Source organism: Gobio gobio, assembly GCF_949357685.1.
Source record: "Gobio gobio genome assembly, chromosome: 16".
NCBI lineage: Eukaryota > Metazoa > Chordata > Actinopteri > Cypriniformes > Gobionidae > Gobio > Gobio gobio.
Window position 1 is genome coordinate 43329766 of NC_137109.1, and position 12721 is coordinate 43342486.

The 12721-nt window shown below is 38.0% G+C and overlaps 2 protein-coding genes across 2 annotated transcripts in view; one reads left to right on the forward strand and one right to left on the reverse strand.

Moving 5' to 3' along the window:
• The window catches only part of LOC307139694 (metal cation symporter ZIP8), a 31079-nt gene extending 27837 nt beyond the window's left edge, over nucleotides 1-3242 (forward strand). The window contains exon 8 of the mRNA XM_079838753.1: nucleotides 2756-3242. Coding sequence (XP_079694879.1) covers nucleotides 2756-2905 — 150 coding nt within the window. The 3' untranslated portion in view covers nucleotides 2906-3242. The remainder of the gene's footprint in view (nucleotides 1-2755) is intronic.
• dgkq (diacylglycerol kinase theta) overlaps nucleotides 3229-12721 on the reverse strand; it is a 55235-nt gene continuing 45742 nt past the window's right edge. Inside the window, exons 15-23 of the mRNA XM_079838750.1 lie at nucleotides 11609-11724; nucleotides 10465-10616; nucleotides 10198-10346; nucleotides 9912-10090; nucleotides 8802-8902; nucleotides 8576-8722; nucleotides 8356-8467; nucleotides 7601-7753; nucleotides 3229-5592 (exon numbers count right to left, since the gene is read on the reverse strand). Coding sequence (XP_079694876.1) covers nucleotides 5491-5592; nucleotides 7601-7753; nucleotides 8356-8467; nucleotides 8576-8722; nucleotides 8802-8902; nucleotides 9912-10090; nucleotides 10198-10346; nucleotides 10465-10616; nucleotides 11609-11724 — 1211 coding nt within the window. The 3' untranslated portion in view covers nucleotides 3229-5490. The remainder of the gene's footprint in view (nucleotides 5593-7600; nucleotides 7754-8355; nucleotides 8468-8575; nucleotides 8723-8801; nucleotides 8903-9911; nucleotides 10091-10197; nucleotides 10347-10464; nucleotides 10617-11608; nucleotides 11725-12721) is intronic.

Consider the following 12721-nt stretch of genomic DNA (forward strand, 5'->3'; position numbering starts at 1 on the left):
TTTAAAAACTTTTGAACAGTAGAATATTTCAATGCTAACATTTTTACTGAGCATATAGGTTTTTGGTGCATGGTTTGAGCTTATACTGACACCTAGAGGTGGGGAGGCAACATAAAAAAGTGTTTTTTTGGTTACAGATTGGAAGTGGGAAGTTCGGATCATTTTACTGACCCGGATCTTTGAATCGCGTTCAGCAAAATGAACAAATCTTTTTTCAAGTCATTTAGTTCTTTTCAGCAGAATCTAATTAAAATGTTACATGCTAAATTTTTCAACACATTTTGTACTTTTGGAATAAAAAATAAACTATAAGCTAATACAGCCAGGGCCAAATTTTGAGAAAGAAATTATTAATGAATTGCTTAGCTTGCTTCAGTCAATGTATGCAGTCTGTTATTTCACCTCACCTCCCGATCCAAATCGTTCTTTCTTTTGTCACTTCACATTTAATCACGTCTGTTCCCTGGAAAGTTTAGTTCACCTCTCGTGTCTTCGGGTATGAGCCGTTAGTTCGGTCATCAAGTCATCTAGGCCGTGACAGCCTCATATGCAATACATGCGTCCGGAAACAGAATTGATTAGTTCACCAGTCTCGAGTCTTCGAGTTTGAGTCATTCGTTCATCAAGTCCCAGACCCATATGCAAGGCTATACAGTCTCCGGAAACAGAAAAGATTAGTTCATCTCTCGAGTCGTTCGTTTAGGTCCTCATAGGCTGAATGCAGAAACACAAATGATTAGTTCTTCTCTCGAGTCTTTTAGTTCAAGTCGTTCGTTCTTTTTTCACATGACCGCTTCCCTAGTGTCTCGCAACATATACAACAAATACAGTCGTATTATTGACCGCATGTTGTAATATATTTATTATTATAAAATCATCAGAAGATATGCGCAATAAACATTTGTTATGCCTATCCGTTCTGAACAACTCAGTGTCTCCAGGCTTCATAGGAAAATCAATTAAAATAGCTAAAAAAACTGAACTAAACAAACATAAAAAAAACTACTCACTTGTTTGTAAGGAATTGACCTATCGGTAAGCCCCGCCCCCCTTAGTTACTGTAGCTAACTCGGACAAACAAACAGAGTTGCTATATCTTACAATGTACAGCTGTCAGTGTGAAAACCTTATCCCAAGATGTTTTTGGACACAAGAATGTAGCGTATACCCCGTCCGAATGATGGCCAAACTTTACTGATGGTTTATCAAGTTTATCATGTCCTTTTCACTCCAAAAAATCATCGTAAGAGCTGAACAAACAAAGCATAAGAAGTCCGCATTAACGTCTCATTCACAAACTCTCTCTCTCTAGCCCTCTCTCCGTGGCATTACCATTAACATACACAGCAAATTACACAAAAACTCTCACAGTAAACAAACATATACACAGACCTTATGCCTTTTCGGGGGTGCAGATAATAACTGGTGAACTTTGTATCTGCAAAACAACTCCGATAAACTGCGTGCGAGCTCTCCCTTTCACTACGCGGAGACTATAATACCCATCAAAATAAGAGTCCTCCTTATAAGACAGATAATGCAGACCTTTAAACATATCTAAACTCACAGAAATCAAATGGGAATAAAATAAATATGGTGAGAGATTCATTTGGAAGCGATGGTTTACATATCTCAATGCAAACGGGAGAAGCCTCTTGTTACGATCGCAGATGATAATAACATACAGGACCAACACTGTTCATGTACTGCAGGGTAAGATTACATAACTAGTGCGTGTTTACAATGGAATAGTAGCGCATTTGAATGAACGAGTCGATAGCTAACAACACAAAGACATTTGAAGCAGTTTTACTCAACGCCTGCTTCCAACACACGAGTCACGACCGTGAACCTTAATCGCTGGAACCGCTCCATCTTTCTGCATTAGACGAGCTACAAATCCGGCGTCGAACTGGGCCCTGTTTATAAAACAATCGTTGCCGAAATGCAGGGAACAAACAAAACCCTTGCACAACTCCGTTGCTGCTCCGGAAAAATAAACTCCATCCACCCCATCTCCTCCGTCCCATTAACGCTGGGTTCTTTGGAAAGCTGTACAGGGTTGTCTTGCCCTGACAACCAAAAACACACTTCCTTGGTGACATTGTTGATGTCGTGTAGTCCTGTGACTGAGCAAAGCGCTTTGATGGGCGTACTGCTTTCGCTCTCTCGCTCTGGTCTATGGGTGCGCGCGCACCCTTCCGGGAGAAGTGCTCTTAGCACCCGTATAAGGAAATTCCGCCCCATTTGACGTCACACAGACCTGTACTCAGAAAAAAAATTCAGAAACTTGTGAGAAACCTGAAGGAGTATTTTTGGCACAGAAATACTCCATCAAATGTCCAACGTAATTTTTGAAACTTTGTCCATCCAAGTCTTTAACAGTGTAAAAAACTCAGTATGCATGAAACAGAATTTCACCCCCCCCCATATTTGGGGGTCCTTGGCATCATAAAGATTGAAAACCCCTGTATTAGAGAAACTCACTGTTCACAGTCTGACACAGATGATGCATTTTCTGTGACCAATAATAGGAGTGTTAACAAGCTGTGTCAGATTGCTATGTCTAAAAATGGCCGCCCCCATGATGTGACCTGCTCCATGTAAAGACTTGATTACATTATTTTAAACCTATACGTATTCATTTATTTAGGGGCATGTGTAAAAAAGAGTTTGACTTCGGCTCCACTTCCCACTGACAAAACATAAACATGTTTTTGTAGAGCAAATACTGAATCCTCTTTCCCTCTCCTAGTTGCCTGAAATGAACATGATTGCCAGTGAACAAGCGCATAGCACGAAGGCCGATGTCATTTTTTTCGCAATCCAGAATGCTGGACTGCTGACAGGATTTACCTTGATTCTTCTCATCACATTGTATGGTGGGAACATTAGCCTGGGCTGATGCATCTTTCATTCTGTGCATGTCCCATTCCTGATACTCTCATTTAAACTATTTATTTGAGAAAAAAAACTACTTCATACTCTTTTTAAAATCATTTGTACTGAGAAAACTTGAAAATCATTAGGTGTAAAGTAATTTGATGATTTGTGTAAGCTGATTATTCTCAATATGTAGCCATTTTATACTGTTGTAAATAAACTGTACTGATCTACTAATCACGGTTTTTTTTTTGATGCATTTGGTGTTAACTGAATGATCAAGTTTGTTACTTTGTACAATAGGAACTTCTAATATCATGCAAAATAAAAACACAGAACAGAACTGTATTAAAAAGTCCAAATTTATGTCTTTTTTCGTCATCGGACACATCCATCTGTTATACAGCCGATTGATATATCTATACATTTAGTTATTTAATATTCATTAAACACAATGTACACTTAAAAACATCTTTAAAACAGTACAATCAGTGCAATATCTTTACAGACCAAATTACTACATTACATTTTCTCTCCAAAAATATACATCTATATAGATCTCAGAACATTAATTCTAACCCATTTTACAAGAAGTAAGAATAAAAGCCAAATCACGCAAAACTTTTGACCGAACAAAGTTATCGGGCGAATCTACATGTCTGGGTCATATTTCATCCCAAAATCAAAAGAGATATTTTGATGTTATTTTCATGATGCTGTCAAGTTTTACAGAATTGTAGTCGTTGTACTGCCTTTAAATAACACAAATAAAAATGGCATAAAAATAAGTCTACGTTAAGGAGAATCTAATCAGTGGGAATTACAAAAAAAAGAAAGAAAAAGTCAAAATGCCAAAAACGTTAATGGTCCTAATAATTTAATATATTTTTTTCTTTTGATTTTTGGGGTAAAATGTGACTCATTTTCGTGAGATTTACCCTATTAGGAGGCACATCAGCTCTAAAAGACCTAGAATAGCACGGTTCTACTTCATAGTCACTGAACCAGCAGAACAAACAGAATGGCATGGAGTTAAACGCACACGTACGGCAATACTGCAGAAGTTCTTGAAGCACTTATATGAGGCACTATACGCAAAGCTCGGGCCAAACCACACCACGGAACAGCACGTTAACCCGAGGGCTTGTCATGGGCGAGAGGCACAACTAATGCAGAAATCACCACTGCACACACTGCTGGCAAATGAACGACACGAGAATTGGCGAATCGGCGAGATCAGATCCAATCAGAGGATTCAATCTTAAAAAAAATGACAGCGAGTCATACTATATATATATATATACCTATATATATATAGGCGCAAGACTTTGGAAGAGCTTGGCGGAACTTGATTCTTGGAGTGATGTGTGCCGGTGAGACGAGGTAGATGATGTCAGACAGCCTGATGGGAAGTGGAGCGTCCAACTGATCATACATACAAAATCTAAGGCCAACCTCACGACTCCATACCGCTGGAGCAGGGCTGACCAGTCACTGTACAGAAACACGCCACTTACTAGCAAAATATTACAGCACTGCGCTCGCCTCTAGCTTTAGCTTTAAAACAGGACGAGTAGCTTTACACAACTGTCTACTATGTCAGAAAACAGTAACATCTTTATTTCCTTGCGCTCGGCTTAAAGGTTCGTATGACCAAACTTGCTACGTGATCTTGCGTGGGAATGTTTCATCAAGTATCGTACAGCGTTATATTACTAATAACACCAAAAGTGGTGCACACGTCCACAAACGTCGCAAGGAATTTACAAACATTCATCGTTCGTAAAATCCACGACTCTTAGAGTCACAGTTTTTTTCGGTACCGCTCCTGTTCGAAAAGCTATTGACGTCTTTTACAAAACGGCTGTGACGACACCAGATTGTTCACTCACGTTTTTGGTGAGGCATGATTGTGCCTCCGGTCTCACAGCTAAGAAAACTACAAAACTCATATACAAAGACGATTATCTCTCCACACTTACACATTCAAACGTGCTCTTAATGAACAAGAACTAGAGTTGTTTGTACATACAGTGTATACTGCATCGTTTTGGTTTGGATACTTGTTGAAAGCTACTTTTGCAAATAAACTTCAAGTAAGACATTAATGATAATCATCGTAAAGACAAAAAAATGACCAGTCACAGTTTTTACCATAAACCAAAAAGGCCGCCGTCATATGCACGATGCGAGTATTAAGTGATAGTCTTAACTTGGCGATGCGATTAAATACTGGTTTCTTACTCATATGTGCCATAGCATTTCAGTGATGGACTACTACAATGTTCCCTTTTTAAAAGAAGATGCAGATTGGCAATCGAAATCAACAAAACCATCTACACCAGCATGAATCTAAGGCAAAAACGGGCCGGAAACAGGCCGAGGGGAAGCTAAAATCCTGAGAAACAGACTGCAGTGCTATCATCTGATGGGGCGTTTTAACACTACAGACTATGAGATGTTAGAGATGTCCGGGTAATACATTCTAGCTCAGCTAAAGTCAATGTCGATACCCACCCAAAGTGAAACAAAGAACAGAGCAAAGACTCAAATAAAAGTTGTCAAGGCGACAGTAAAGGGCTGTCGATGAAGTGTTTGTGCGGGTTGTCACTGCCCACCGTCACTGGGAGCTGGACTGTCGGAACGGCCTTCCTTCAAACTGCCGCTTTGTTTCTTCTGCTTGGTTTTGGACTTTCTTAGCATGCACACCTAGAACAGAAACTTGATATTAGAAGTGAAGGATAACAGATGGTGAGAAAATGTAACACTTGAACCAAATGATGTTTTGGTTACATTAACGAATCTGGAATGTTGAATGCCTGCATTCTTCCGCCGGTGCGCAATCATTTTGTACTCGCCCAATTATTTGTGTACGACAAATAGAGGCCGGGATGGGAATTATGAAAAGTTTTGAATGCCTTGCTCGTATATTGAATGTTAATGTGGTCATAGCTTACTTACAGACGTTTCATGAGTATTCAGTGACAACACACATTTTAGACATATACATATACACATGTGTGTTGGAGGGACACCCCTCCAAATCATTGAATTTAGGTGTTCCAATCACTTCCATGGCCACAGGTGTATCAAATGAAGCACCTAGGCATGCAGACGCTTCTACAAACATTTGTGAAAGAATGGGTCGCTCTCAGGAGCTCAGTGAATTCAAGCGTGGTACCGTGATAAGTTGCCACCTGTGCAATAAGTCCATTCGTGAAATTTCTTCACTACTAAATATTCCACGGTCAACTGTTAGTGGTATTATAACAAAGGAAGCAATTGGGACAACAGCAACTCAGACGCAAAGTGTTAGGCCAAATCACAGAGAGGGGTCAGCGCGTGCTGAGGCTCACAGTGTGCAGAAGTCGCCAACTTTCTCCAGAGTCAATCGCTACAGACCTCCAAACTTCATGTGGCCTTCAGATTAGCTCAAGAACAGTATGTAGAGAGCTTCATGGAATTGGTTTCCATGGGCAAACAGCTGCATCCAAACCTTACATCACCAAGTACAATGCAAAGCGTCGGATGCAGTGTGTAAAGCACGCAGACACTGGACTCTAGAGCAGTGGAGATGTGTTCTCTGGAGTGACCAATCATGCTTCTCTGCCTGGCAATCCGATGGACTAGTCTGGGTTTGGCTGTTGACAGGAGAACGGTACTTGCCTGACTGCATTGTGCCAAGTGTAAAGTGTGTTGGAGGGGGATTATAGTGTGGGGCTGTTTTTCAAGGGTTGGGCTTGGCCCCTTAGTTCCAGTGAAAGGAACTCTTAATGCTTCAGCATACCAAGACATTTTGGACAATTTCATGCTCCCAACTTCGTGGGAAAAGTTTGGGGACGGCCCCTTCCTGTTCCAACATGACTGCGCACCAGTGCACAAAGCAAGGTCCATAAAGACATGGATGAGCGAGTTTGGTGTGGAGGAACTTGACTGGCCTGTGAGCCAGGCCTTCTCATCCAACATCAGTGCCTGACCTCACAAATGCGCTTCTAGAAGAATGGTCTAAAATTTCCATAAACACACTCCTAAACCTTGTGGAAAGCCTTCCCAGAAGAGCTGAAGCTGTTATAGCTGCAAAGAGTGGGCCAACTCCATATTAAACCCTACAGATTAAGAATGAGATGTCATTAAAGTTTATATGCATGTAAAGGCAGGCGTCCCAAAATATTTGGCAATATATACAGCTACTCCAGCACATCCCAAAGATTTTCAATGAATTTAAGGTCATGCCTGCCAATTCATGTGTGAAAATGATTCTTCATGCTCCCTCCCAACCATTCTTTCACAGTCCGAGCCTGATGAATCTTGACATCGTCATCCTGGAATATGGCCATGATGTGTCTTCCTACATGGTTGTTTAAGAAATGAAAAGCTACACACTCCATCCATTAAGGATAGAAGAACTGTTGTCATACACATACCATGCCAGAAACACAAAAATCACTGCAATAATGATCCAATCATAGACTCTTAAGCATTTGCCTATTTAAATCCAAATAGCGGCTTTTATTTTGACCGGGCAGTGTATACACAGAATGTTAATTCAATGAATCAAGCCTCTACCATTCCAAGACTATTAAATTCACATCTGGGAGACTGGGATGTATCCCACGTCATTAACGTTGTTGTCGTTACCCTGCAGCTCTGGAGGTCATGGGAGTTGGCCAAGCAATTTAGGGAATATGACTGTATTAAAAATGATATGTAGAAGTACCTTTGGTCCTGCGGCTGAGATGATGATCTGTCCGGGTGATTGTATCCAGGGTTCTCCGTCCACCTGCACTGGAATGGGTTTGGTCACAGTGATGCGAATGTAGCTGCCCTGAGCGATACGAATCCCAGAGCGCAGCCCACTCTGAACCTGACCCTGAATCAAAGAATTAAACAATGTAAAAATAGAATGCAACATAAAACAAATGTATACTCTGAATTAGAGAAAAAATCTCAAGTTATGTTTAATAAACAATATACAAAAAGCGATTTTTTTATAAAACATAGAAACACTATCATTTTTTTGGGAAACAAAAGTTTTGGGTCAGTAAGTTTTTTTCAGCAAGGATGCATTAAATTGATCAAAAGTGACGGTAAAGACATTTATAATGTTACAAAATATTTCTATTTTAAATAAATGCTGTTCTTTTGAACTGAAATAAACTGTTTTCAGCACTGATAACAATAACCAAATCGGCATATTAGAATGGTTTCTGAAGGATCATGTGACACTGAAGACTGGAGTAATGATGCTGAAAATTCAGCTTTGCCATCACAGGAATAAATAACACTTACATTTTTTTTTTTAAATGTAATAATATTTAACCATATTACTTTTTTTCTGTATTTTTGATCAAATAAATGCAGCCTTGGTGAGAGACTTCTTTCAAAAACAGGAACAAATCTTGCCAACCCCAAACTTTTAAACAGTAGTTTATGCTCTTAAAGGCGAAAATGCTCTTAGAAAGAAGAACTCACCATGTGCACCACACCAGTAACTCCCACAACCTCCAGCATCCCATCATCTAACCTGGGCCGCCCAAACCGAGAGTCACTGTCCGAGCCCCACAGGTCAGCACCAGAACCCCAGCTGGACACACAAACATACAGCAGCTTTAATCTTCTAAAGCAAAAATGTGGAATTGCCACAATGGGACAATGTCTTTACTTTCAATGTGTCAGACTGACGCATGTTTACCTGGGAATGTTGAGGAATATCAGTCCCTCTATACTGGGCAGTTCCACATCCTGTCTGTCCACCTGCAGTCTGATGTCTTTATGAAGGTTCCGTGTGTGACTCAACTTCTGCAGGCCCACCTTCACATACACACCTTTATTGTGGAACCTGCAAGAACAACGACAAAATCAAAATAGCAATGCACCCAGACCTCCCTCTCTTTTAGAGGTGAAAGAACAACACTCACCTGCTATTAAACTTGTCTGGGTCCTCCTCACGTGCGTGATGAAAGTCCAGACTCAGTTCAGCATCAATTCCCAGCCCAAAATAATTATTCATCTGCACAATCTATAGCACAGACAGGTACGCTAGTAACTTGCAAAATGTGTGCAGAGACAAATTCCTTAGCAGAGCCTTAAAAATGTATAATTAAATTATTAAAAATTAAAGTTGAATTAATAAGTATTATAATGATTTATTATAGTATTTTTATTGTTATTGTAATAATTAATTGTATTGTTATTATATGCGTTGATCATAAATATGTCATTATTTATATAGTATATCATTTATCTACATATATATTATTATATGAGTAATGTTAAATAAAAAAATATATATACTGTATTTTATTGTGAAAAATAAATTATAAAATATAATTTGTTAAAATTTTGTTATATTAGTATTTTATATTTTATGATTAAAATATTAATTAAAAATAATTAATATGCAATTGTACATATTATAATAATTACATTAATAATATATATATATATATATATATATATATATATATATATATATATATATATATATATATATATATATATATATATATATATATATATATATATATATATATATATATATATATAATTTATCTACATATATATTATATGACTAATTATGTTAAATTATGTTAAATAAAAAACATGTATATACTGTATTTTATTGTGAAAAATAAATTATAAAATGTAATTTATTGTTAAAATATTGTTATATTTGTATTAATTATTTTAATGATAAAATATATAATATGCAATTGTACATATTATAATAATTGCATTAATTAATTATATATATATATATATATATATATATATATATATATATATATATATATATATATATATATATATATATATATATATATATATATATATATATATATATATATATATATATATATATATATATATATATATATATATATATATAAAATGTTATATAATATGATGTTAAATTAAAAAATATTTTTTAAAAATGTAATAATAAAATAAGAATTTTACATAGGTGCATGCATTCATGATGAAATCATATTTATTATAATTTGAAGTCCCAGGGATCGATTGTGTACCTTGGGCGGCTCTAGGAAGCCGTTCTCTTTGCCGTCCTCTGTCATCTCCTGTGCGTCCAGAAGAATTGTCCAGCGGTCCATTTGCACTTCCTCTGCCTCGTCCACAGACACCAGGATGTTGTAAGGGTCCTCGCCGCTGTAGCCCGCCCCCCATCGCAACACCCGAGCCAGATCGTTCCCTGACAAACACATTCAACATAACGGAACATAAATAAATGACAGTGGATGCAAATAGTCAAACCTACAGTAAAGAATTACATTTGAAACATTTCCCTCCATCACGCACCTGTGCCCAGCGGTATGATGCTAATCGCTGGCTCAGGACAGGCAATCTTATGTCGGATGGACTCCAGAACCCCCAGCACCCATCCCACTGTGCCGTCTCCTCCACACACCAGGATACGGAAGTGAGGGACTTCCCTGAATGCGTGCAGCCTGGACAAAACACACACACGGTCATGCATGTGAGAAGGGAACATACAACATTCATTCATACATATTCTTATCAAGTCATATCAGTTTGACCATCATTTAAAAGGAGAGGAGGTCTAACCCAGGAAGTGGTCCTCCGCTGGTCAGCTCAAACACTTGGTGAGGGTTCAGAAGTTTCCGGAAACTGTATAAGATCTCTCTGCCCTTTAGTCCACCACTTTTAGGGTTGACAAAGACCAGCAGGGGGCAGCTTCCTTTGGCCAGCTTGCTCTGCTTTAGGGAGAGAAAAGAACATTTGTTGTTGTTGAATTGTACTGTAGTTTCTGACTGGGCCACTAGAGGGCAGATGCATCTAAAGCTTGGGCCAGCATTATGAACTTTAAAGAACAGCCTTCTATTGTTGCAATGGACAGCATGTGACCTTCTGATCACAATGAAGTCAATACAGCCGATTATTTTGAATCTGATATTTGGACGCAAAGGGAAAAATCTAAAATCTGTCATACTATCATGTCATTCCAAGCCTACTATGATATGGTGATGGAAAAATGAGATGCAAGGAAAATTATATTTCAATGCTTTATGCAAAACATTTGTGTTCTTCCGAGAAATCAATGAAATACATTTTTCCCTCCCACTTCACTATTTCCATCACAAAAGTGTTGCGAACGCAAATTTTCTTGATGGAACAATTTTTGCCATCCATTTTTTTTACCATCCCCATGTCCCTTTAGGGCAGGGGTGTCCAACCCTGCTCCTGGAGAGCTACTGGTCCTGCAGATTTCAGTTCCAACCCTGCTCCAACACACCTGTCTGTAATTATCTAGCACATCTGAACACCATGTTTAGCTGGTTCAGGTGTGTTTGTTTGAGGTTGGAGCTAAAATCTGCAGGGTGGTAGCTCTCCAGGACCAGGGTTGGACACCCCTGCTTTAGGGGCTCTGTCCAAACCCATACAACTTCGGTCCAAACAAAACACTGGAGCCCAATTTAAAAAAAAAAAAGATCTGTTTTGCAGAAGAAATAAGCCATAGAGGTTTGGAATGACATTGGGGTAAGTAAATAATGACATTGAGTGACCTATCCCTTTGAGCCTCACTTAAAAACGCCACATCAATGTATAAATCACACTGCATTAAATGATAAAATATCAAACCAATGGCATTTGTTTTAAAGAAAGAGCACAAGAACAATTTCTATATTCACAAAATATCTGAGTGTCACTATCAGATGTATGGCTGCTTTATAGTAAAAAGAAGTTGTACCATGATCTCAGGTACGACAAGTGAGTAGAGCTGTTTGCCGCTGATGCTGATGTCTTTGGCCAGCATGTAAATCCTCTCTGCCTCTGAGAAACAGCTGATCTGCAGAACCACAGCACCTGAGAACAGCACACCCGCTTAATTAAACAAACACACTCACCAACACCTGCTCACACCTGGGAAACTATTATTTTGAGCTCTGAGCACAATTATTTTTACTACCTATCATGATTTGATGGAACAAGACAAAGAGACAAAAATCCCAATGCAAGCCTTTATTATAATCACAACTAGACTAGAAATGTTTGAGGTCAGTAAGGTTTTTTTTTGTAACACTTTTATAATGTTATAAAAAAATATATATTTAAAACAAATTTCTATTCATCAAAGAATCATAAAGTGTCAGTTTAAACAAAAGTGCAGTGCAACTTTCAACTGAAAATAAGTAACGTTTTTAGAGCAGCAAATCTGCATATTAGAATAATTTCTGACATAAAAGTGTTGCTGGACTTCTCTTTGTTTCTATATTGATTTCTGAAGGATCATGTGATGCTGAAGACTGGAGTAATGATGCTAAAAATTCAGCTTTGCCATCACAGGAATAAACTACATTTTCAAATTTAATTGAATAAGAAAATAGAACATTTTAAATTGTAATAATATTTCACAATATTACTGTTTTTACTTTGTCGTTTAAATAAATGCAGCATTGGTGAGCATAATAGACTGCTCACTGACCCCAAACTTTTGAACAGTATATTATAGTATTATAGATGAATTATTAAATACAATAATATAATAAAAAAAAATAAAAAAATAATACATATACACATATACATATACACTGATCAGGCATAACATTATGACCACTGAAGTGAATTACACTGATTATCTCTTCATCATGGCACTTGTTAGTGGGTGTGATATATTAGTCAGCAAGTGAACATTTTGTCCTTAAAGTTGATGTGTTAGAAGCAGGAAAATATGGGCAAGCATAAGGATTTGAGCGAGTTTGACAAGAGCCAAATTGTGATGGCTAGACGACTGGGTCTGAGCATCTCCAAAACTGCAGCTCTTGTGGGGTGTTCCCGGTCTGCAGTGGTCAGTCTCTATCAA